Source organism: Cyclopterus lumpus, chromosome 23, assembly GCF_009769545.1.
Source record: "Cyclopterus lumpus isolate fCycLum1 chromosome 23, fCycLum1.pri, whole genome shotgun sequence".
NCBI lineage: Eukaryota > Metazoa > Chordata > Actinopteri > Perciformes > Cyclopteridae > Cyclopterus > Cyclopterus lumpus.
The window spans coordinates 8206435-8234367 of NC_046988.1; the positions used below are offsets into that span (position 1 = coordinate 8206435).

The window sequence follows — 27933 nt, forward strand, 5'->3', positions numbered from 1 at the left end:
AACAATATACAGAGAGTATATATATATATATATATATATATATGTATGTATATATATATCAACAGCCATGTATCCTGTTCAAGTGGCATTTGTCCACCAGCAAAAACTAAAAAGCTGCCCCACTGTGCATCTCATTTCTCATCTCTAGCGTCATGTTATTGAGGTTGAGGGGCTCTCTAAAGTTAAATGTATTGTACAGTAATAATATTATGACAGGACACTGAAAACCATCCATGAGGGAATGAATTACTCCACAGCAAAGCAATAGCCAGATGAGATGCAGCAACGGAAACACGGATAATGCTTCAATTAAAGATGAACGCTTACACAACCAGACTGGATTACTGTCACACAATTACATCTTAAAAACAGATACAAATACACACACAAATGTGAATGAACAAGCACATAAAAACACCAAACAAACAGAGATTCTGATTATTATAGACCTTATTTTACCTTTTGAAGCCAGACATCGATTTTAATCTGGATACAAATAAGTCAGAAAAAGCTTGATTCAAGAGAATAACCATCGTCAATGAACAGCCAGTACTCATGAGCTTCATTCTCAGGACTGAGAACATGGAATTCAACTATTTAACCCATTTACTTTAGTCATTTTAACACCATGTAAAGCAAAAATATCCTCATACAATATCATGTAAATATCACATTCTTTGCAACGTGGCCTCTACGTAGGAGCTGTCATTTATCTTGACCCTTTTCACTGTCCAGAGCAAGGAGAGTCCGGAATGTATCCCAACATGCACTGTGGGGAAATTGGGGCACACGTAACTAACACAGAACCACAGCTTAGTGTGATGTTTAAACAGCTCTCTCCCTTTCAGTCAAAGTTAAACATGCGGTCCTTCTTATTGAATTGATTCGACGAAAAGGCTTCAGTCTCTTTAAGAGCTTTGAGAACTCATTCAAATGTCATCTGACTATCACTCTTGATTAGCTCATTTGACCTAATGCGTTCATTCTAAGCAAAGCGTTTCCAATTTGCTCTCGTCAGCTGGTCTGCCTCAGCTCTTCTAAAGTACCAGGCAGTACCAAGGACAGGCAGGGGAATCAGGGTTAGTGAGTTATTTATTGTTATTTACATTAAAAGTTTAAAAAAAAATAGTTCCATTGTGAATCAATGTATTTTCTTTGTATATTAGGAAATGGTCGGCGGGCCACACTACACCACATTGCGGGCCAGATTCCCAAGTTGAGTATCACAAATCAATTCCAGGAGGAGGATTCTAGTTGTTATTTGTTAAAGCACTTTTAGCTCAAAATCATTTCATCCTTAATCCATTTACTGCATTTAATTCAATGTCCAAGCATTGGTTTTTTACTGAGCTCAGACAATCTGCCCATGGTCCAAGTGAATATCTGGCAGCTGACTGAACCGAGGTCTAAAAGACGCCTCACATAGCTCTTGAAGTTTTCCTTTTTACCTCCCTAAAGCCAATTTGAATTTGTCTCTCCTCGTTGAGGCTGCTCCTGCTACCCTTCATACCAGAGCCCATCGAATGACAACCAGGCCGACAGGCGGCATCTCTGCTGACCAGTGGAATCAAAATAAGCAACATGCTTGGTGTCCTTGGCCTACGATGAACTCCAGCTTCATCAGGATTATTGTCCATGCTACACTTTCCCACCAGGTAACTGTGAGCGTCAGCATTAACAATATTCAAATTCACAGTCAGCCAATTCCATACCAGCAACTGAGTATGACCACACAAGGGCTGCAACTTATGATGAGTAGTCAACCTGCTTGGTCGATAATTTGTACAGAAGCAAATGAAATATGCTCATCTCAGTTTCCCAAAGCTCAAGTAGATGTCTTCAAAATGCATTTTTTGTAAACCAATGGCAACCATCTGGCTCGATTCACATATTTTTTCAGAGTTTGCCTTCAGGGCACTGAACGCAGATAGACAAATTGAGCATGATTACGCATAATCTGAGTGTTTCTACTAAAACCTTTCAACGCCTCTTCCTCACATCCATCCTCAACCCTTTTATTTCAACTTCTCACGTCAACAGCACTCTGTCCTCCTCTTCCTGTACCTTCCTTCCCTTTATCTAACGGTCCTCCTCTCCCTCGCGCTGTCTCCTCCGTTTTCTTTCTCTCGCTTTCTGAAGTCAGAACAGTGTTGACAGACAAGTTAAACATGTGGCATGTGACACTGCACAAAGCATCTCTCAACACACTCAGCCATGCTCTCTTCTCAACACACACACACACACACACACACTTAAATGCATAGACATATATTTGCACTGTGAGAAATATGCAGATATACATGTATGTACAGTATGTGAACAGTACATATACGGTATTCAGATAAGCATTCTCGCTCTCACACACACACACACACACACACACACACACACACACAGTAGATAAGGGGCCTCTAATACCCTGAACAACCGCTGGTCAGTATTTCCATTCTCACCATCTCCCTCCCCTCCTATCAGTCCTCCCTCACACCATCTCTCCTTCTTTTTCCACCACTTCAACACACACCAGTTCCTCTCCTTTCTGAGTCTTCATTTGGATGGCAGCCAAATCCCTGTGCGGCCTCACTCCTGTTCATATATCTACATTTCGTACTATTTTATAGAGCAAACAATACAATCAGCAGATTAATCATGAATCAATATTAATGGTCAAGTGTATCCCTAATATTAGGTAAACTTGATGTATAAAGTACAATATGATTGTTCATGGTGTGAGGGCATTTTAAAACTATTGTACAGTATATTCATTTTTTGTATCTAATAATAAAGAATCTAAGTCATAGTCCCCCATCAAACTTGTCGTTTGGACATACTTTTCCTACTTAACATTGTTTTTGCATTCCGGTGACTCATTTTGCCCCAGGTCTCGTCTGAATATGTAAATTACTCAAAACCTTTCTATTATTAATTCATATTTCCTGCTTTTAAACTGAAAGGCAAATACCAAATATATATGAATATATAATGAACTGTTGTGTGAAAATGCTGGATAGATGCATTTGTTCACAAAGTAATGAAGCTTTTCCAGTCTTCCAGTGGAGGGTGCTACTGTCCTTGGTAGTGCTGTGCTGCTGGATATTAATGCTCTCCCTCTGTGGTCACAGGTGGTTCATTGGTTCTCTGCCTAGCTGCCTTTAAACTAGATTTATAGTCATTAATGTGACAATTTGTCAATGTGACAACTCTCTCACTATCTGCTTCTCAGACCGTTTGACTGTCTGTCTCCCCTCTTTCTGTGATCTTTTTGATCAGTCTAGTCATCTACCACACACACACACACACACACACACACACACACACACACACACACACACACACACACACACACACACACACACACACACACACACACACACACACACACACACACACACACACACACACACACACACACACACACACACACACACACACACACACACACACACACACACACACACACACACACACACACACACACATGCCTCATTTGGTCTCTCCCTATGTCTGTCTCTCTGTCAGGAATGAGAGGAATCTGCAGCAGAAGCAGCAGCTGGCAGGTGGGCCGATGTCCCACGATGCATTGCGTGGGGCACGCCGTGCGCCACACGCCTCACATTTAGCCTTTTATTGTGTCAGGAGCTCAACAATCACATTCGCATTCACAGACACACAACTATTCTGTACAGCACGGGGACTGGCATGCGGGCTCGGCATGGACAATGACAGCCACAAGTGTGAATCGAGGGGAGGGGAGAGGCCGACGGCCACCCAGCAGATATAAAGTGTGCCACATACAAAGAAAAGAGTCTCCCCACGATTCCTGAGCTTTCACAACTAATTGTGCCCATTTGATGCTGAAATTGGACGAGAACATCTTATTTTGGAGGTGGATTGACATTGCAACACTACAGTTCCACCATTTCACTCTTCATCATCACCGTTCATGCATTGAAGGGCAGTCTGTCATATATATAATGTGAATAACACAGACACATACTAGACTGTACATGTAATGAGTCAGGCACAATAGATGACCCACTAACAGCTGCACTCAGCACTGAAATCCGGCTGGGATGCGGTGCTGACGACACCACAGGCTGTTTGAAGTTGAAAATAGAGAAGAACTGTGTATTGGTTCGACAGGAAAGAGGAGGTAACAGGTGTGTATGTGTGTGTGTGTGTGTGTGCGTGTGTGTGTGTGCCTATTCCTTGCAAATTGTGTTTCACATGAGCCAACATGAAGTGATATTCAAATGCAATACGAGTCTTTGTTTTCCATGCCGTTTTGACATCTTTTCACTTAAACTAACATCTTTCTATCTCTCGTGAACTCACGTTTTCAGTGTGCCAGATGTCATGAGCTCCGTGACCAGAACAATACATTTCTTTCCTTTGCACGGTCCCTCCCAGGAGTCATAGAAGCGGACAATGTTAGGATGCTGGAGACCCTTCAACATCCCGGCCTCCTCTTTGAAGCGCTGGCGCTCGGACTTGGACAGCTTGCGATCCTGCACACAGGACAGAAGAGCAAAATAAGTCATGCATAGATAAAGACACAAAGAAACATTGTTCATCTGAACATCTAGAGGGCATTTAGCCAAAGAGTGAGTGAGATCAAAATCAAATTAGGCTGGAAGAGGGTTTGAGGGGTGGAGAGGAAAAGCTAATCAACAGGAGGGAAATAAACAAGTTAGGTAGAGAAGAGAGCGCAAAGAGGAATAATAAATGCTTACAAAATATCAAACACTGAAACACCATCAAAACATGCTGCCAGAATACAAATGCAGAGGGACATATGAAAGCAGGTGCTCTCCGAATATGGTGCCATATTTCATCAAATACAGCACTAGAGAAGGATGTGGAAAGGGCTAAAACAGTAGACTGTCCTTTCATCTTCGCTCAAAGGAGCCAGAGACACCCGATAGATTGAGACTGTATTTTGATGTGAGGAACATGTTGACAAACTGGTTCATAAAAGTCATTTATAAATAAATCGGTTTGATTTACCGCAGAAGGCCTGTGTTAATATAATTACCCTCGACTGTGATCCTCACTTGTAAAGAAACAAACAGGCATTTTTCCTTATTGCACGCCATTTCACTTGAGTGTCTAAATTGTGCGTGTGACGTTCACCCGTATGCCCTCAAAAGGTTGAACAAAAAAGGCGCGTCCAGTTAACCACAGAGAAGACAAAGAAAACCAGAATATACGACCAGTGAATTTGCACCTTTGTTTAACTCGTCAACCGATTGATTTTCTGTCGATCAACTGATTGATTCCCGTCTAATCGTTCCACCTCTTGACAGAACGTCAGCTGTATAATATAAAAAGCACGAGACATGTCATTTCTAACACCGCTTTGGTTTCACCAGCTGCTTCTTTTTCGCCCGCCAGTGAGCAGCTTCACCAGCAATGTGAACCACGCTTTCCGCTGCCCGCTATGTGAAGGATCCCTCACTGGCTTCCCACCAACACACACTGCCAACTCTCTCCTGAGACGTTCATCAAGCCCTCAGGTTCAAGCTCCACACGCTTACATCCTGTGTCCGACATATTTGTGTTGCTTGGATGTGAATTCGTGGTCTATAACATTAACGCCCAGCTTTTTACGGAGTCTTTATTACTGGTGGTCGTCGCCGCCCAGTGTGACTAAAACCAGCTAAAGTTACAGTCGACATTCTTCCATCTTGTGGACAACTAGCTTCTTAGAAAAGTGTGTGTAAGGGAATGTGTCAATGCGTTCAACACCGTCTAGCCTGTGTATTTCTTTACACATCAGTTAAAAGAAATAAATATACATATATATTATTTTTGTTGTAGGAATCAATTTGTGTGTCCGCTTTAGTGGGAGTGTGTGTATGTGCTTATTTGCTTTGAACTGAATGTGTTTGCACATGTTTAGTTTCTTCACCAGCTCTGTGTCTAACTGTCGTTGACACATTCAGCACATCGCAGCCCCCAAAATAAACAAAATCAGAGTTGCCAGCTGACACCGATAAAATAAAGTGACAAAAGCTCACTATTCAAAGGACTTAAGCCCAAATATGGTTGCAGCTTCCTCTCTGGCTCTTAATTACTAAATGCATCTATGCAAAAGTCTTCACAGGATAACCTGTAGTTACAAGTAGATGGGCACAGAAAAAATATGAAAGAGATGTTCCAATTAACCTGGAACAAACAGGCATTTGTGTTTGGAGAGGAACTAATGACACTCATCCAGAACGTTTAATGATGTCTGTGACCCTTTCAGAGGATGAAAGAACAGAAAAGTGAACAGATGGATTGCTGCAGACAGGATTGACACAAAGACTGTTTGTTTAAGTATAGATGGCAGAATAACTGGAAACACAGCCAGAGAGTTTGATATGTAATTTGAAGAAGCAACTGTATTTTTAGAGTGACGTAAGATCAGAAGTTGGAGGTTAGACACCTACTCCCGGCCACAATTTCAGGATTATCACCACGGCAACCAGTTTTAAATATGTTACGCATCCAATTCAACGGTTTTGTTGTAAAACATGTTTTACAGCATCGTATTGTTTGATTTGAGTACTCAATTTGAATATGTCATTTAAATAAAAGCCCCCAGCGCATTAGTGCAAACCACCCGAGACGAAGCACAAGCTCAGCATCAAGCAATCATTGCTTAAAGCTACAGTGCCACCAAATCCCACAATACTGGCATATACAGTGGTGGTCGTATTAAGTGGATATGTGAACCATCTGCCAATACCTAACCCACAAACCTATCAACAAGTCAGCACTGGAGATTCTGCCAAGTCACGTCTTTTTAATGTTATGAAGCTTTTAGAAAACCTTGTGAGCTGCTTCAGAGATTAGGACAATCTCTGAATCTCTGAGGTGATGATCTCATATTGTCACATTGTATAACATGGGGCCTCATCTATATCATATGACTTGGAGAGAGAGAGAGCCTGAGAGTGTGTATTAAGTGTGTGTGTGTGTGTGTGCGTGCGTGTGTGCGTGTGTGTGTGTGTGTGTCTGTGTGTGTGTCAAGGCCCATAACAGTTTATCCCTTCATCCCGCAGCAACCACTTTCCTGATGATGGCCCATTAGCAACTGACACACAAACATCCTTATGTATGTGCTCACCAAACCGCACTCCCATTCTGTTTTTTTTACATTGCGATCATGTGACTCTTGGTGGTCACATGATAATAGCTGCCGGTCACCTGACTGACTGGAAGCTAACGTTCAATTTCCGAGCAGCTCTTAGAAAAAACCCTGACCACCAATATCGCTGTTCCACTCCTCCGTCGGGGCACTGGAAGATTCTCTCTCTCTCTCTCAGCAGACAGCAAGTCTGAGGGGGCTTCCTAATCCATTACTAATGTTTCCTTCTTCATTCTCGTGGATAAACGGGTACGCAGCTATACAGTAGAGGCTGTCATTATTCATTAAAAGCTTTTTGGGTATTTAAGGAATTCATTTAAGCCATGGCGCATGAGTCTTTCTGTTGGTGGTTCTTTCTTTCTTTCAATCCCTTTCTTTCTGCTCCAAGCTTCAAAACATCATGAGACTTGAGTTTGTCACATCTGACTGCCCTATTTCTGTTCTGTAACAGTGGTCATACACAAACACACACACACACACACACACACACGCATACGTACATCCACATGCACAACTGGCAGCCAGCCAGGCGGCAGAAACGGAATGAGCAGTGTTGCAGCATTACGTCGCTTCCTGCAGAGAAACTGAAAGCCGATACCCTCTGATCAACCGGTGTAGTCTGGACATCCCACTGGGCTTTTACACTCCGGGATCATCTGCTCTCGTCTTCTCTGGGCTGGTCGCGCCCCAGCGAGCATGGAGCCCTCACAGTGCCAGATGGATGGAGGTTGCGACAGAAGACAATACCGAGAGTGCCAGAAAGTTCTGACTGTAAACCCCCTGACATGGTGAACTGGTACGACACTGAACTACAACACTTAGGATTAGGTATGGTCCTGTTTTGGTGTAGTTTCTCACAGGAAGTTGTCCAAAGTGCCTAATCTCTCCTTGGAACAGAGGAAGCCTAAACATAGCATATATATGATTGCCTGTGTCCTTCACATGGTTTTACATAACAAAAGCAATAAAAAAGAAAAGAAGATACTGTTTTGACAGCGGTTTAAAAATTCACAAAGTTATCTGTAATGTAATGTAACTGTTTCACCAGCGACGTAGGTTTTAGAAAAACACTCCTAGAGTTTACGTTTCGAACAGTCAGGTGTTCAACATCTCAGTATTTAAACTTTAATCGTAATAGTTATGCCGGTACATACATGACATTTGACCTCTGCATTTAACCCATTCTAAGCATTTTAGGAGCAGGGGAGCAGAACTTGGGGTTCAGTGTCTCTGTCAAGGACACTCGGGGATCGAACCGCCAAACTAGGACTTCAGCTGCGTGTGGATAAACAAGAAGTGACTTCATCAGATAGCAGACCAGAGTGGTGAAGCAGCATTCAACAGATGAGAGGACCTAAATGTTACAACCAAACACCCATGAACAATACGATGTGTCTTCAAACCACCAAAGTAACACACCAAGATGGCTCCATACGTCATAATCTAACATCAGCTCTATAAAGATGGACGGACTCTCCAGTATAACTTTGTTTAATGCTTTAATTACTCTCAGTTTTAATTTCTCGGGAAGTTATAATTTTTAAATCGCATTAAAACCGTCTGGAGGCATAATTATACAAATTATACAAATAGATATTTACATGGTGACTTGAGTGGCATTGATGGGTCCGTCATATCTATCATTCTCCTGATTTTTTTCATGTTGAAATGTGTAACACATACAAGCGGTTAAGTGACGAACAAAGTAAATAACTTAATGAAAAGCTTTTATTGCTGAAAGCATGTAGAGACTATTTGGTTCTAACGCAGATGACGAAGGGAAGAGGCAGACTCTGTCCAAAGTCTGCAGCCTGAGGTAAACTTTTTACATGAACAATACAATTAAGAGTATGACTGGGAGAGGTTAATCAAGACAAGCTGCAGATGCTTTAAGAATTACTGCACTGCAAAAAAAAAAACTTTAGCATTACCTCATAGATTCACCTTCAAAAACATTATTGCAAACCCACAGCAAACCACTGGCAGCATACATTTCTTTTCCTTTTTTGACATAATCATGAAACCCTTCTTGGAAACCTGAATGAAGTATAAACTTCTCATCCGAGTTTCTCCAGAATGTGCTGCTGACCCACTTTGATGTTTCTCTGATTAACCTTTTGAGTCCTGACCTACATTTCGAAGAATGCCAGTCTGTAACTCGAGAGAAAAATCAGGACCTGTAAGTCTTGATTACATTAAGCCCGTCGGTTGAGTGAATGAGCCGATTTGTTTCTATATGCAGTAAAAGACCTACAGTGGTGGTGGACGGGGTACATGGAGGTGTGTGTGTGTGTGTGTGTGTGTGTGTGTGTGCATAAGTGTATCTGCAAGTGCATGAAAAAGGCCCAGTGTGTTCCATTAGTATGGAGCCAACGTGTCTCTCAGACCCCCCACACTCTGGAAATACTCTCCTGCAAAGAACCACAAACCCCCTACAGCGCACACACACACACACACACACCTCATAAACATGTGCATGAAAAAGACACAAACGTGTATGTTTCACTTGCACACAAAAACCTCTCCAAGACCTTTACCACAGCTTGTTTTGGTTAGCCAGCATATGAGAGAGATGGGGGAAGAGGGGAGGGGGGGGGGAAAGAGAGAGAAAGAGAGAGAAAGAGAGAGAGAGCATATGTTATAAATAAGAATGATTGAAAAGAGGATGAATACGTTTCAGAAAAAGTCAGGAGGGAGCGAGGACAGGATGGAGACTGATCTCATTATTTATACAGACAGTTTTTACCAAAACTAACGAAATGCACAGATTTAAGATCCCTTGTTCACACCCTCCTCCGATATTCCCCACATGTTTGATTGACATCTTCTCTTTCTCTCCCTTCTTGTTTCTGCCTCGCTCACTCTTTGTCTCTCCATCACCCCCCGCTCCTCCCTCCTTCTTTCCTCCTATTTAGGTGGTTTTTGGTTTCCCATCAATCACCACTCTACATATTGCAGTAACCAGGGCCATGTGTGTATGTGTGAGTGTGTGTGTGTGTGTGTATGTGTGTGTGTGTGTGTGTGTGTGTGTGTGTGTGTGTGTGTGTGTGTGTGTTGTAATCTGACCTGGCTTTGGTAGAAAATCGGTTGGTTCTGTAGAAAATGTGGTGAGATAATACACTTTGGGGTTTTTCTTGTGTATGTCCTTTGGAGATATGTTAATTAAACTATTTGGTTTACGTTTGAGTGGCTTTAGATACAGTGACAAGGACAAAAAAAGGATTGTAAGAAGTACATGTGATTAGGTATCAATCTTCTGTGGGAGAGACATATTGATTGTTTTTCTTCTTTGTCTGATTCGTAACAGGCACAACAAACAAAGCCATTCATCAGGATGGGTTCGATAACAACCCCAATGTGTGTGTGTGTGTGTGTGTGTGTGTGTGTGTGTGTGTGTGTGTGTGTGTGTGTGTGTGTACACATGTTGTGTACTCATGTGTGTTAACAATAGGTGCCATCTCAGCCTGCCGCTCACTGTGCACCCTATTGTCTCATCTCTGTGCCTGGCTGTGCAACACACACACGCACACGCACACGCACACACACCATGTACCAATGCAGTCATTACTCTGTTGTGCGGATCACGCCTCATCTCCGCTCCTCTCCCCGTGCTCCTCGCTCATCTTCCTTTTTCCTCTCCTCTCCTCTCCTCTCCTCTCCTCTCCTCTCCTCTCCTCTCCTCTCCTCTCCTCTCCTCTCCTCTCCTCTCCTCTCCTCTCCTCTCCTCTCCTCTCCTCTCCTCTCACAGGATTCCCCCACAACACAAGAAGGATGCATTTCAAAAGCTGTCCCTCACGCCTACATCATCCTGAACACCCTTCAGCTCAGCCACTTGATCCAGTCGCCTCGATCCAAGGATAATGAAAGGAAATCTGAGGATAATGAGTGGAACTTCCCCTTGAAAGTGTTAATCCTTAACAGAAGGGCATGCCATGCAAAGGAATCACATCATACCAGGAATAATCCCAAATATGGAGCTAATGAGTAGAAGTGATGACATCCCAGGCTTCTAAAGTTCACACTCGTTCTTAGTTAAACCACATCTGTGTACCCATGTCTAAACCAAAGTAATGTCCAAATCCTCAAATCAGCTGAGCCAAACCATTTACATCCAGGACTCCAATAAAGCTCTATTCATTGGTTGTGGTTTGATTGAAATGATTAGCAACCAACAATGGCCCCCTTTGTCGCTCCAACAGGAAACAAAGATCTAATGAAGTTATGTGGAGAAAACAAGGATCTAAGTTTTCACGGTCAAACAGTTACGAAAGTATTGGTCACATTTAAAGGCTTTTTTACATTTCTTTATTTGCTTCAGCTTCATTATGACATTAGTATTACAGGACGATTATCTGGCGTAATAGGCTTGGAGGGGTCTGACTTCGACAGAATGTGTTTGTGCTTGTGAGAGAAAAAGGAAAATGAGCTCAGGATATTTCAAAAATAATAATAAAAATATCTTTTAGAATAAGAAAGAAAAAAAGCCACGATAAAGTATTCTTATGAATGTGCAATGAAACCTGTATTATAAATGCCTGTTTAAAAAGCATCTACATTTATTGATTGGGCTGTAAAATGCACTTTGAAGTGTAACAAAGATAAATGGCTAAAATCCCTACTAAAGCCCACTAAAATACCAACAGATGCTATCGAGTTCATTACCGAGAATCATTTTATTTCCCTGGATTCCACGGCGTCTAAACGACGTCTTAAAGCAACGTCCTGCACTGTTACAGTAACTGAAGATCCAACAGTGGGTCAGGCCAGTGCGAGAGACAGGACGAGGGCTGTCCCAGATAAAACTATTACATAATCTCAGAGGACTATCCATTTACAATCCATTAAATCAAGGCCTAGGCTATAAACACACAGGCCGAACTTCTCAGGTTTCACTTTAAAGATCATTGACAGCTATCGGCATCCAATCGAGTTAGAACTTAAGAGTGGGGGAAAAAGTAAATGTTGTTGAAATAGTGTGACATTCACTCACCTTTGGCATTTGTTATTGTTGATTTAGAGAGTGACAGAGTGCAGTAGTTAAAGAGGCAGAGCAGGTAAGACACAAGGAGGTGGCAGAGACAACTTTTCCACCATTTGTGTATTTAGGTTATACAATGGATATTAGCAGATACTTTAGTGATCTAATGTCTATGTTTTTCAAAGGCTCCGTATGGATTTGTGACCACCATGTGTTGGTTTGTTGGACCCTGTGTTGGCGTGTTGTCACTGTGCAAGATGCTGGTGAAGGAAAACACATTCACTGCGTGCTGCTTTTCTACTGATTGACAATTGGTGGCAATAATGTGCCACGAAACAAATGCTTCTAATGTTTTATGAAGAAGGAAAAGTATTCAACGTGATTACACATGAGGCAATTTGGCCATTGTAAACAAACCTTTAATTAAGACTATCGATATTGTACTCTCACCTCTTTGTTACTTTATAATGATCTCCTCAGACTTCAAGATGATATTTGTTTTTGCTTTTTTGCCTTTATTTTGATAGATGACCATGGAGACTGACTAGGAAAGTCCTTGAGGACATCGCTACTACTGTACATGGCATGTACCCTTCGCCACAGGAAAACTCAACACTTTCTTTTTGCAACTTTTCGCACCATAACAGGCACACCCAGTCTTTACATGAAAAGGAGTTTAGGTCACAAACAGGGAAGAGCGTTTTTAAAAGCATGCAAGCTAAACGTGCGAGCGCAACATTCAAAGCAGTCAAAATTCATGCTCAGTCATCCTAACAACAACTTTATAGTCAACCGTCTGTTTCCATGTATACACTGTTGCTTTGGCACAAACACACACTGACTCTAAGAATACTACATTCACTGTGTCTCTTGTGTGTGTGTGTGTGTGTGTGTGTGTGTGTGTGTGTGTGTGTGTGTGTGTGTGTGTGTGTGTGTGTGTGTGTCCGTTACTCCTCCACAAGCCCCTGAGGTTGTCAACAGATTAACAAAAACCCTGAAGAGAAAGAGAAACGAACACACACGCGTAGAAAGCACATACACAAACTGTACGAACACACTTTCATGAGTGTAAAAAAAGAAAACACACACACATACAATGTGTGTATATACAATAAACATAAAACATGAGGGATTAGCTCATGTCAAGAGAAAAGAAGAGTGGAAAGAGATGAGAGGGAACGAGACCGAAATGAGCGGACAATTGAGTGAGGGAGAAAAATAAAAGACGACAGAACCAACAAGTTAAAACCTCAAACATAGAAGTCAACAATCCTTGTTCCCCTCCATATCTCTATGCCCCCCACCTTCAGTGCCTGCCTCTCCCAGTGGCCTATATTCCCTCTGCAGCTGGGTAGTGGAGGCGAGGCAGAGGAGCCGATTCAGGCTGCAGCTCTGATGTGGTTCACCGGAGAAGTTAAACAGATACAGGCTACTGATAGAGCCGTACGCTAGAAACTCAAGAATCTGTGACAGACAACTGGACGGCTTCCAGAGAGGTCCAGCAGCCAAGAGAGAGTGTGTGTGTGTGTGTGTGTGTGTGTGTCTGACGAGTGACTGTGGTTTTGTTACATGCAGGTTTTGGGGTTAACGTGTTCCAGATGAGCGCTCATTACTGCCAAAGCTCTGCTACAAGACATTAGCCTAGTTTTTCACATACTTCTCCATCTCGCTTTCTCAGACACTCGAATTGGGATTTGTAGCAGACGTATTTAAACAAACATATATGTTAACATCTGTTCTCTTATAAATGATACGGATATTTTATCACCCAAATGCAATTTGATTTTGTTCCTTTTTAATTACAAGGAAACAATAATTGTATAAATGATTATGAGTTTATAGACAGGCGGACGCCGTGCACACATGACCGACAAAACAAGGGAGGGAAGCGGAGGAGGCGTGAGAGCATGGAAGTGAGGACGGAAGTGAGGTTTCAGGAAGAGGAAATGGGCATTTTATCCTCTGAAGTCTTTCCGGTTGGGACGACACACAATGCAGAAATGTTCCATCCTCCGCCAGATCTCTCTCCCCATGTGAACACACATGCAAAGTGAATTACAGCCGGCACTTTTGGAGAGCGACATTTCACAGAGAATTTCAAGGAAACTAAGACGAGAAAGCACGGATCGGTCGCGAGAACAGTTTCCTTGACAGCTAACGTCCAGCACGACTGTGCAAACTACAGCAGATTGTTTGGAGACGGGGGAGGCAGGAAATTGGGGTTGGATTATATGACACTATGATGCAATAACTGTTCGAACATCATGCGCGCGCACACACACACACACACACACACACACACGGTGTAGGGTTACTGCAGAGGTGCCTCTCTGTCTCAGTAATGCCTCTCTGAGAGACAGAATTGTCAATGTCACAAGGACTGAGTCAGTCTAACGCTCACATCAACCAGAAACACACAACCTTTGTTGAGAAAACCACTGCTTCACAAAATGTTGGACAGGACAGGAGTGTCGATGCTGCTGGATGAAAACCCAGGTGCCCCAGTTAAGATTTGTTTGTTTTTTGGTGAGTGGGAATTGTATTATAGATGGCGCAAGCATTATTTTATAGATGGGGGGGGAAAGAGGGGATAGAAAGGAGTGTCAGCCCGCAGTAAGAAACTGTAAAGAAGGAGGAGAGACTGGGAGTTTTAGAGTGAAAGTGAGAGAAATGGGGAAATGTGTTGGGAAAAGTAAAAATAGGAGGCTACAGGGGGAGGAGGACAGATGGGAACAGAGCAGAAGAGACGATGAGAGGAAAGTAGGGGAGCAGCAGATGCTATTGGTTTATCAGGAACAGGAAAAAAAGGACAGGAAAATAGGGAGGGAAGAAAAGACATGTTTGAAGAAGGGATTTGGGCTAAGAGGGGGGTAGTAGACATGAGAGGAGGTGGGAGGGAAGAAAGTTCAGATAATGAGCTGTCAATTTAGACAAAAGCTGAATTGTATAACTTCATAATGAGCTTCATTCTCTAGAAATATAAGTGCAACGATGACAACAAAGCCACACTAATGAGACTACTACATCAATTCACACACTATGTAACAACCTTTTCCCGAGCAAACTATTATACCAAGATAACCGCAAGGCCTGACTAAAAGTCTTAATATAGACATTCTGATGAAAGAAGAAAGTTAAAAGGTTTATTCAGAAAGTGACAGGAGTAATCGCTTGTTCTTAGGTGTGAAATTAGTTTGTTCTTTGAGTTGAGAAGGTGTGTTCTTATTGTAGCTGCTATAGTATATTTTGTTTTTAAAGAAGGCCTATATTTTAAGAAAGTTCTTAGCACCAATTAGTCCCTTTCATCACTGAAGACAACGTTTTGTGTTTCATATTTCATATTTGACCTCCAGGTTTAAAAAGTAACCTCAACACAAACATTTGGAGCTGCTGTTCTCAATCCACATCAACCGGTTGGCCGCTTTGGCCCCGACCCAAAGCTTAAGACAGTTTGCTATCTCAGCCGTCTCTGCTATAGTGTAATGGTTGGCAGACCTTACGGGGCAAGAAGCTGGATAATTATAATACTGTACAGCTCCGTCGCCTCTGAAAGGAAAGCCTGTAATTAATCACACGGCTCATCTGGCTGCAGTTACCTTTACAAAGACCTGTACAACAGCTGAGCTCCTATCAATGTCACTGTGCACACACACACACACACACACGCGCACACCCACACACACCAAAAAAGATATACAGTGCACACACTCCTTTAAGAGTGCAAACACATGTGATCCATAAGGTGAAATGTGACCTATTTGACACCTGAATAAGGTGTGTAAATGAGGACGGGTATAAAAGATGTCCAACTTTTGTTCTTGGGAACAATGATACAATGAGCGATGACGATATGCTTTTTGTGTTATGTCTTAACTTAAAACACAATTGCTGCTTTAAATAGCCATACAATGAACCATGACATAAAGGTAGACGCTGAATAAAACTCTCTTTTCTTTGGATTCGTCGGACTCCTACAGTAGAGCAGCGACGGCCTGAAGGTAAAACGAGACGCGCAATGAAAGTTTGGCAAGTTTGAATTTCTAGTAAGGCGAGTAAGTCACAAACGTTTTTGCAGCTGTTGCAGTGGAGTTTCTCAGTTTACGTAAGAGCCAGTAATAAGTTACATAACTGCATTAAGAAATCCAAACAGATCTAAGTAGGCTGCAACTGAAGATTATTTTCATTATTGGTTAGTCCGCTGATTATTTTCTTAATTATTAAAATATTAATTTGTCCGAGAACAAGTCAGAAAATATATATATTTTTTAAATGTCAGTCACATGCACCATTTTTGTGTGCATTTTCAAATTGCCAATTGCCAAAAAGTAAAAGATATTATAGGTCAATGAGGTCGAAATACACACAAACTCTGACATGGAATGAGAAAAGAAAGAGAGAAAAATCTGGAAAACTTGTCCGGCGAGTGGCAGAGGGGGGGCACAAACAGACAAAGAGTGGGTAGTGTCAACAGAAATGCCTCTGCTCGGCTTTCTGGCCGAGATGAAAACACACAAAAGCATGTGTACGCACACAGAGACACGCGTTACATCACACTGCTGGAGGTCTATGAGAGGTCAGGAAAAACAGGGTTGAAGCCAGAGGGACGAAGAAAGTAGGTAAGAAGGTTTGAGAGTGAGGCCGAACCAGAGTGTGAGGCCAACGCGCTTGACGCGGCACAACGAGGTTCAGTATGCGAGCCCGGACAGACAGTGCAGAGCCCAAGGATGTGATGCTGCTTGGCCAGGAGGTCTGCATTGATAAATATGTTTGGCTTTTGATAAGGCAGCTTCTTCATAACCGACTGCCTGTTCAAACACTTTCTGGTGACGGCTGGGAGCGATGCAGGTGCAAAGCCCAGGGGGAGAAGTGAGAGGTACGTGTGTGCGTGGATAGGATCCATCAGAGCTACAACTTCAAAAGACTTCCCACACCTGTCCATACTAAGTGCTGTGCCAACACACACTGCCGCATCGGTGTGTGTGTGTGTGTGTGTGTGTGTGTTTGTTGTGGGAACAAACACACACACACACACACACACACACAGGAAGTCCGGAGTGAATCTTTAATTTTTCTGAAAACCTGAAAAACACACACTCTTGTTGCTGCAGTTATGAAAATAGGTGTCAGAGCAGGGCTTGGTGACCTTGCTGCAGTTCACAAATGGGAGTCTCTTCAAACAACACTCACTGCATCGCGGGCGCATCTAACTTCTCAGAATCCCCCCCCCCTCCACCACCACGCTCTCCGACATCATTACTGCTATAGTTCACCCGCTGAGCAGGGAATGCAGAACCTGACCTATTAGTATGTCCTTTCCATTTCCAGTCCCACGAACAAGGAACAAACTGTTATTTAGAGATGTACAACATTTTTTATTGAATAGTAATTCATGTTGCGACATCGTTACTTCCTGAAATTTATTTTTGTGACTTCAGAATCAAACCCTTGAGCCTTTTAAAGGGTTGGTGCCAGAGCTCAACTTCCCCATCCGGAAAACCCTAGTCATGTTTTTTATGTGCTAGTGTAATTTATAATATGCAAACTTGATAGGTGCGTTTGTAATCTTCATAAATCTTTCTGAAACTGGTGCTTCTGTACATAGTTTAGTGACAGGTGCATTTGTGACTGCATCGTGCATGTTATTATCTAAATTTATATCGATAACCATCGCACTCGTAAAAATATCTCGCCATATGTTACATACCGTCAGGTGTAGACTGAATGCATAGTTGATCTGCCAACAACTGCCATGACGCAACAACAAAGGTTAGAGAATAGAGTACACACACTGTACAATGTACAGAACACAAACACACTTGTTTTTAGTGTGTATTAAGTACAATACTTCTCCTTTTATAAAGAAAACGGTATACAAAGAATAAAAGAGGAGATAAAGAAGAAGTAAGGGGAGTAGAAGAAGAAGTAGTAGAAACAGAATCAAACTCCCGACAAGGACTTTAATTTGAAACTTTACCACCAAACCAGAATGACCAACACAACCTCTAAATACTGATGGCACGGATAAACCCAGCAGCAGATCCCACATTTACCAATACTTTAATGTTCTCTTACCTAAAACCAAAGTGGGTGCCTGATCAGTTCACCACAGGTTCAAACAATGACACACACGCACACACACGCATGCACATGCACACGCATTTACCAGAAGTGACTCTGAGATTCCATGCTAACATCCTGTGAAGGATATCAGACATGATTCATGTGTTGGGAAAGCTTTCCTCTCATTTTTCTTCTTCTATCCGTCTCTACTAATCTGTCACTAATGAAAAGTCTCTCCCCCTTAAGACCCCGAACACCGACTTCAAACCCCCCACCTGTCTACTTTCAGGTGTGTCTGTGTATAAATGCATCGATGCGAATGGGGGCGCGGTTACCCTCAGTTTGCACATGTGTGTACCTACATACATAGACATATTTACATAAACGTGTGCACATGCTTTAGTATTTGCAGTCACCGTGAGAGCCATCTGTATATTACATCAGCTGTTCTGAGCATTTATTAGATGGCAAAGATGAAGTCAGGCAGTCTGCAGAGCAAATACAGACAAGGTGGGACAACAGTAGGATTAACATGACAAATGTGCATGGTGTAAAATCATTAAAGCAACCACTCTGCTTAAAAAAAAAAGGGTAGGATTTAAACTGCTTAAAAAATAGTTAATGCAAAAAGCCAACTAAGCTCTAATGGTCAGAGTGGCTGCCTGAGCAATGCTTTTACCTCTCCCTCCCTACATGAAATGATTAATCTCACATTTTTTAACTAGTACTTTTTACACAAATTGTTCACATGATCAGCCACACATTAAGGTTGCCATGTCTCTACAAAGTGTCCAGTGTTACAAATGCCCCGAACTGAGATGACACAAACACACTCATGTACACAGAGAAACGCCAGCATACAATAATTCCTTTTTGCAATAGAGCTGAACCATCCATCCATCCATCCATTTTCAATACCGCTTATCCTCATTAGGGTCGCGGGGGTGCTGGAGCCTATCCCAGCTGACATAGGGCGAAGGCAGGGGACACCCTGGACAGGCCGCCAGTCCATCGAGGGCAAGAGCTGAACCAATGTAGTGTTTTTGAGGCCTATAATAATCAATATTATCAAGGCTTGTATATCAATGTATAAAAATATGTTGTTTTTGAACCACACACACAGTTTGCTGGGGTGAAAGTAATTTTAATATGATCCAGATGCCTTCATGTGTGAAGAAGAGGAGAGGTCTAGTCAGGAGACGAGCAAAGGGAAATAAAAAGGCAAGAGCTAAAATATGAATCATGTGCTGCTGTTGCTGCTGCTGCTAACACATCCAGCCCACGAGACTGCTATTTATAGACACAGAGAGAGAGAGAGAGAGAGAGAGAGAGAGAGAGCAGAACTGAGCAGGAAGAGGAGTGAAAGACTGAGGAAAAGAAACAAGAGACCAGAAAGGAAAGCAGAGAAAGAATCAGTTCAAGAGAGGGTGGCAGACTGAGAGAGTGAATGAAGAGTTGGACGAATGATTGTGCACCAGACAGAAAATAGCCGGGTTGAACTCGGTTGTCTGGAGGGTGGATGGAATGACTAAGCATGGGAAAAGAGAGGAAGAAGTATGGAGGGAAAGGAGTAACAGGTGTCCGTACCTGTCTCTGGGCTGAGTCTGTGAAAAACGGCAGTCGGCCAACAAAGAACAGGAGATAGAAATCAATTTATTTCATGATGCCTTGTGTGCAATAGTCAAGATTCAACCTGTCTAATTAAATGAAAGAAGTAAAGGATATATTTTAATAATTTAGGAGAACATGATCGAGTGTTATACAAAAAAAAAAAACATGGGGCGAAATCATAAAAACAAATGCTTGTTTTGTTTTTAGTGCAAGGAGAAAATGAATTAAAGCAACACATTTATCAGTAATTGATTATGATGATATTCTATATATACATCTAAGTTAGTAATGCGAGTTGTAAACTAAAATCAGTCAGTAATTTATGGGAGATATGAACACAAAGGGATACGTTATCCACACATGCACAGCTCACATTAATGAGCACACACCCACAGAAACGCTGTCACACTCCTATTCATACACAAATTCCGCATCTATCACCGTCGGCACCCCGATGGCAAACAAGCTAAGAGTTAAGGTTTGCCAATCCTCCCCTCCGAACAAAGGTGTGTGTGTGCAAACTGTTTACTCGTATCATATAAAAGACGGGATTACAGAAGAGCGAGGAACTACCGCTCACTGTGTTTTGTTAACGAAGCAGAACCACCGGCTGGAAGGACCTGTTTGGGTTGACGTGAAAGATAGCCCCTCAATAATAATGACAGATTTACGAGAAAGACAAAAGGGCGATACACATCTTCATCAAACAAGAGATGGGAGTCCTCATCAAAAACGATTCGACATCCAGAGTAACACCTGAGAAAAGAGCAACGATGACTGGCAGAAAAAGTATATCAACGGACAAGTAGAGACATGGTTGGTGAAGGAATTTACTGCCATCCTGTTGGCTTGAGAGGTGGCCTGTTCCATGGAGAACTGTTACGCATACGAGCCCATTCCCACAAACAAACACAATCAGACGCCACGCAGACGGATTTATCAGTAATCTATCGTGACAGCGGGATGAGTCTGGTTTTGGGTGTGCAAGTATCCAGCCACGGACACACACATCAGGGATCGTTTCTCCACAATTGCAACTGTGTTACAGATGTTGAAGGCAGACCACCAGGTGCTAAGAACATGGCATGTGCACACATTTATGTTATGATTCATATCTTCCCTTCCCTCCCGTCTTCATTCCCCTCCGCTGCCCCCTTTTGATCCTCGCTTCAAGCTACTGAGCTGAAGCAGAGGTAGTGTTTGGGCTAATTAGGGACATTCCCCACCACTGTAGTCATAGCAGATTTGATGTTTCGCCAAAAAGAAAGCCTTCTAAAGAGTTTAGAGTTAAATCCTCCCTAAAATGTGCTGGAAGATACATTTACCAGAAATGCCAGGAGTTCTTAGCCTTTTCAGCTCTGTTGCAAACGTTGTAAGTCCAGACGGTGTTGACTTACATCTTCGGCTGTGTGCTGCCAACACACAGTACTATACGATGCTTACAAAGGGTTATATTTTTTATAATGCTTCCTAGCATTAACACAGACTAGGAAGATGCAACCAGAAGAGCAGCGTGTATCTACAGGATCTGTCCCAATGAAAAGTTGAGTCCATTATGGTTAATGAAATACTTGGTATAGAAGATAACTAAAGGGTTCACGATAATCACAGCCCTAAGAAACTAAGCAGCGTAAAAGTGCACCAGAGCTCTGTAGATGGGCTCAAAGGTAGCAAATACTGTAGCTGGTGGCTCACCACAATATCTGATATGTGCTAAAGAGACCGAAATAGCTCTGTGCAGAGTGACGAACAGCAACCAGAGTGCGGATGTGCTGCAGACCGTGCTGTGGTTAAGTGCCACCTGCAACTTAAACTGCAATGCTGCAAACTTACAGCACCTTTCTGTCACCTTCCCGTGCTCCGGCGCACAAAGATGCATACAAAGTCCCCGACAAGCCTCCCAACACCGAGCTGCTGCTTTTGAGGAATCTCCTCTTGCATATAAGAGAAATAACATACATGAGAAACAGAGGCCACAGAAGTCTCAACTGGAAGAGAGTTACGGATACGGAACTGAAAAAAAACTGAACCGGACTGCATCAACACCCAAACCTGTTTGTCTGCAAACACGGCCACATGGCTATGCATGCACGCACTGCCACCTACACATCAAACACACAGCCAATACACACACACACACACACACACACACACACACACACACACACACAGGTGTTTGTATACACTTGTACCTCACGTTCACGTTTTTTCTCAATCCATTAAATTAAAGTGGTTATTCATAAGATAGAAATTCAAACTAGCATTTCAAATCAGTAATCTCCACGAGGAAACGAAGCAGCAGCACTAACGTGGACGGGCGGAGTGAGCTGCTCTGCACTCTTGTGCAAAAGCCCCAGGGCCGTGGAGCATCTGGATATTGAATATACAATGGGGCAGACAATGCCTAAAGTACAGAGGTTGAATGGGACTACCATCAAGACCACAGGGGATCCACAGTCCATTACCTTCCAAAGCTGCCCATTAGCTGTCTCACTCTCACTCTCACTCTCCCCATCTGCGTCACCCTCACTAACTCTCCCTCACTGTCTGCCTCTCACTCACTTTGTCTGCATCTCTCTCTCTCTCTGTGAGTATCACCCTCTCGTTCCAGGTTGATTTTCATCCTCCCTTTCCGGCTCTCCGTCCTCGTCTCTACCTCCATCTCCTTGTGTGTAGCATTTGCTCATCACGTATCTCTCTGTACTGTGTTCATTGAGGTTTTGTTCAATGTTGTTTCACTGAAGTTTGATTGTCACTAATCCAAAGCGACTACTATAGGTGTACACATTGATAGGTCCACTGTTACACTAAACACAGATGTAATCGACACTCAAACAGGGATTCATTGTAGTAGAAGGAAGTCTGGTTGTGTTACAGTAGCAGCCCTAATATGCCACTGTGCACAAACATGTTTAGTGTACCTACGTGACTGTATTTACTGCTTGTAACTCCATTAGCGCATTCATCTGCACACATGAGCACACGCGGCACTAGAGGAAGAACAAGATGTATTTACAATCAAATATTGATGGAGTGAGTACAAACTAGGGTTTTCAGAAAAGTAAAACTAACTATGAACCCGTAAAACAAACCCTCTCAAAAAGGCCCAGACGTGCACACACGTCAGACAAATCTGCAGCATAGCTCTCTGCTACTAGATATATAGTCTGTCATTTCTGTCTCTCTCAAATATAATTTGCTCTCTCTCTCTCTCTCTCCTTCTCCATCTCTCCATTTCTTCCATCTGACCGCCGCCCTCTTCTCAACAAGAGGGTGACACCCTCAGGTTTGCTGTTAATCACCCATATACACAATGAAAAGACAAAGCAACACAACGGCATGCAAATAAAGGAAGGACAACAGTAAACAAACAGACCTGACCGCTCGGTCAACTCTGCTTTGTTATAATGTGTGTGTGTGTGTGTGTGTGTGTGTGTGAGCAGGAAAGACGGTTGGGACAATGTTTGTCTTGTGTGCATTATAGCTGTAATAGCAAAAATATGAATTTTTTTGTGCGATAATGTAGTCATAACAACTCATTACCACTCTGATGTTTGACCTCAGGAACAAGTTGTGTCAATAAAATCTCATTGTGTGTTTCATTCTTAAACAATATTTCACATATAGTGTGGCCAGCAACAAACACCCCATTTAACTCCATTATAAAGCTGCGGTATATGCTGGTGTGGGCTGCCAGTGGAATTTAAACCCTTTTACAAACTGTCTGAATTCATTTAAGCCTTAATCCAACAAAGCCCTAACAGTTAACAACATGTCTCAGCCATAAACCCAACCAAACTAATAATACAATATAACAGGACATATAACTTTTGGAATATGCATGATTACTTGTTGTAATGTAAGTATGTGATGTTGTATACAACACGTTGGGTGTTCGAGTGGATACTAAGTGGGGCCCCACACCTGAGGGTAATCAGTCCATAATTGATTACAGACATGTCGACTTGTCATGGTCGGAAAAGCAAGTTACTGATAACGTTCAGAGAGCCAAGGGGCACACGAGCAGGACCCTGAAACCAAAGTCATCTCATAACAAGATTGAATTAAATCATTAATTTCTTCATAATATTTCCTCATGTGACATGTAAATGTAACTCAAACTTCCAAGACATCGTGTCAAAAAGTTTGGCTTTTAGTACAACAAATAATGCTGGGAAGTTGTGGCTTTTGCCTTTTGAGGAGGTTTTTCAGACAGATCGGGCTTGTTAACACATCACTATAAGTGAAAACACTTCCATGTGTTTGTGTCCCATTGTTGTCTGTTCTTAATTTGTGTAACTAATGTAACTAAACTCCAGACTTGTGGGTTAAAAAAACCGTTAAAGTTGTTAACCCAATTATGAATTATGAACGTGTCTACTTTCTGATTAATAAAATAGGTTAGGACGTTCCACTTTCTTGTTCCCAGGTAAAACCGTATGCTGCTCTCCACCTGATCGGTTGCAGAAAAATTACCTCAAGATTATAAAAACAGGGAATTAACCATAAAAGGACACTCAACGGGGCATCGTCTGCTGCCAGGACCCAACATCTGACCCTTGGATTCTGAGGTAAGATACTCACTGGGCAATACTCCCACATCCCATCTCATCTAATAATAATAATGCATTTAATTTATATAGCGCTTTTCATAATACTCAAAGACACTTCACATAATTAAAACATCCTAAAAGCTAAAATAAATAAATAAGAATAGCTAAAATACAGGTAAAACAAATAAATAGGGACTTTGAGTCGCTCGGACCCTGATAAGAAAGAAAACAAAAACAAACAATCACACATTAAAAGCAGTTCTGAACAGGTGGGTTTTGATTTGCGATTTGAATAAGGAAAGATCAGTTCAGTCTCGGATGAGTTTGGGGAGAGAGTTGAGATCTCATCTCATTTCTCAGATAAATGCAACGCTACCGCAGGAAAACAAACACTTCCTGCATCCAGAATGTCATCATCTAAGTGAACTTGGAGACTTCAACCTCAAACCGTCCAGCTTATGACGCAGCCCTCTGTACAGCGACCTTGTGGCCTACGACAAGTATCGCATGTAACATAGGACCGGCAGGATTTATCGCCTTCATCAGTGACAGGGGTGATTAACAAAGGACACACACACCAACGTGTTCTTACTGTAACGATTTCAAGTTATTTGCAGTGGTTTTCACAGCATCTGGCGCTTTCAAAGCAAAATTGGCAAATGCGCCGTCTCCCCGCCATATCATAGTTTATTGCACATTAAAATGATTTGCAGCAGATGAAGGTTTCGAATGACGCAGCTGTTCTTCCTCACACCCGACCAAGGCATTAAAAGGACAGAAGGAGCTTTCCCATTCAATTTGGTTGCATACCATCCATGTGACCTCGCTCTGTGGCGATTACATCATGCAAACTGTGGCTCATGCAGATTGACTCCTAATCTTGTGGGGAGAACTTCCTACCTCCTCACCACAGTGTGCGCGTGTGTGTGTGTGTGTGTGTGTGTGTGTTTATCCTGTTCTCATTGACTCAGCAGTGTGGCAGGAAGACTAGCTCTCCACTAAGTCACCTTGAAAGCGACCATTAAGATCAGAAAATCTGACTCGATCAACTTAACAGCGTGGCATTAATAACGCATGCAGAGGAGACTCGTATAAGCCCTATGAATTCATACATCACGCCAATCAAACGTGGGATGCAGTCTGCAAATTAACATCTTGAGCAACAAATGTTAGTGGAGTATAAACGGATGATCAGTTAGTCCTTGGACAGAACGTTGATCGGCAGCTACTTTTATGATTGAGCGAAATTGCATTCACTGGCTCCAGATTGATTACTCTGAAGAGGGGATAATTACCGGCTTCTCATGGCCGATACTGCCAACAAGGCAGGTGATCTCACATCAAATAAAAACTTATTGCAAACAACAATCGTGTGGTCTTCCTCTGGATCTGTGCTCCACACCGGTGTGGACATGTTTATCGGAGGATTACTACTACAAACATAATTTTGGGGGGGAATATCCACCTAATTAAACAACAAAACTTACATCCAACATTATGCTAACAGCCCCTAAACTTCACTATCAGAAGTATTTCACATGAAAATAGGGAGAATGAAACAAGTCGACTAAATATTTCACGAGGCAGATTTGAGCTCTTTAATCCTGAACGGTCTCCTGAAGTTTAGTGCAACATTACATTTCTCCAACCTTCGTTTCGAAGCTTTAAATCTTCATCAATTTTTTTTGTTGTCGAGTAGAAAGTAGACTCCACACAGACAGGCACAACAGACAATGACACACATATCCACTTTGACACATGCAGCCACAGCCTCCACTCATTCTGCTCTAGTTATGGCTCAGCAGATGACAGTCTGCTGCTATTTATAGAACAGACACACACAAAAAATGAGGGGAAAATCCCATATTGTCTCTATTGGATCCATCTCTGTCTCTCCTCTTGTCCCCCAAAGGCATTAGTTACGGTCATGGAAGACAGGGGGGGAGGGGGGGAAGACATGCACAGGTGCACACAGATAGTGCGCATCAATACGACACTTTGTTCTTTCTGTCTCGCTATTCTTCAATTCCATTTCCAGACGTAAGTGAACCAGTTAAACCTCAAACCAATCCTGTTGTTTTTTTCAGTATCTTGAGCATCAATTAAAGTCTCTTAATATAGACATATCGCATCTCAAAAGATCTGACTGTCGGTCTACGTTTCGGACTGCGTTGGCGAGTGTTGCTGCAATTTTACAGCCATCGTCAAATATGACGGTAAATTTGGGCCAGTTATATTAAAGCTTTAATTTTCTGATTTGTTAAGAATATCTTGATTGAACTTTGAGTATCACAAACATTTGTTTATTTTCTGCAATAATCCAAAGGCCAATGGAAAAATCCCATTGGCTTTTTGTCGAAATAGTGGATGCTAAATTCTGGGTGGCCTACACAAATATATATGTCATCCTGCAGCACTCGATAGGCACAACAATCAAGGAAACAAAACATGTTGCAAAGTGACATCATCAGGAAAAGATCCTGACGTTAATCTATAGGGAGTAGAGATTACACAGACTGATCAAGTGCTCACACATTTACTTTATACACCTCCTTCCATTAAGAAATGACATCTTATTGTTGGAATGTGGGGAATCTGGGACAATGAAACCAGGGAGCTGCCCCCTCCCCAAACACACACACACACACAGAGAGAGAATAAGACGTGAACACAAAGAAACAGGAGCACACACACACACACACACACAAAAAGACAGACACAGTGCAGTAGAGTAAAAGCTTAGATGTGCAGCCCAGGTCACTTTACGCTGATGCAGATGACTAGCGGTTTAGAGAGTAGATCTATTTTAGACTGAGGTCACACACACACACACACACACACACACACACACTCACACTCACACTCACACTCACACTCACACTCACACACTCACACTCACACTCTTTCTTACTGGAAAGGAGGCTCACTGGTCTCTTGGCCATGCATTCAGCCCTGTTGTCACCGTTGTCAGGCTGTAGTTCCTTTCCCTTGATGTTGTTTACTAGTCATGAGTCGGTTTAATGTAATGTGATTAGCATTTAATCACATAGAGACAACTGTTAATCAAAGCGGAGCAGCATGAAGCCAGGTCAGAAGAAACCTCGGAATAAGATATTTCTTTCAGGAAAAGACAGACCGACCTGCGAGAAATGTTGTCGTCCACAAAAGACATCCAGGGGAAATAGAGAGAAACTGATGTTCTGACGAGGACACCGACGTGAAATGGAGTCAATAAACTGAGAAACACAGACATAAAACACTGAGTGGATTCTCCATATTTATTGTCGAATGACAATCTAAAAAAAATAAAATTGACTCTATGGCACTTGAAAATGGAATCCAAATGCCCTTCAATTGAAATACTAAAAAGGTGTCATTTCAACCAGAGCTTGACTGGGCAAAGTGGTACACTGTTGATATATAAGAGGCACTTCAGCCAGACACTGAATTCCTATCAATTAAACAAAACAAAATAACGCATCCTTGAGGACCTGCTCTCTCAGTGGAGGTCATGCTAACAGTAAGTAACAGTTTCAAATAACATTTTCGGTGGATGATAAGGTGCCTCAGGTTTTGCTTGCTGCATCCACTGTAGT

At 42.3% G+C, this 27933-nt stretch overlaps 1 protein-coding gene across 3 annotated transcripts in view; it reads right to left on the reverse strand.

Annotated features, from left to right (window-relative positions):
- wnk1b (WNK lysine deficient protein kinase 1b) overlaps positions 1–27933 on the reverse strand; it is an 81135-nt gene that overhangs the window by 40921 nt on the left and 12281 nt on the right. For all 3 annotated transcript variants that reach the window (XM_034526673.1, XM_034526672.1, XM_034526671.1), the window contains exon 3: positions 4336–4508. In XM_034526673.1, coding sequence (XP_034382564.1) covers positions 4336–4508 — 173 coding nt within the window. The remainder of the gene's footprint in view (positions 1–4335; positions 4509–27933) is intronic.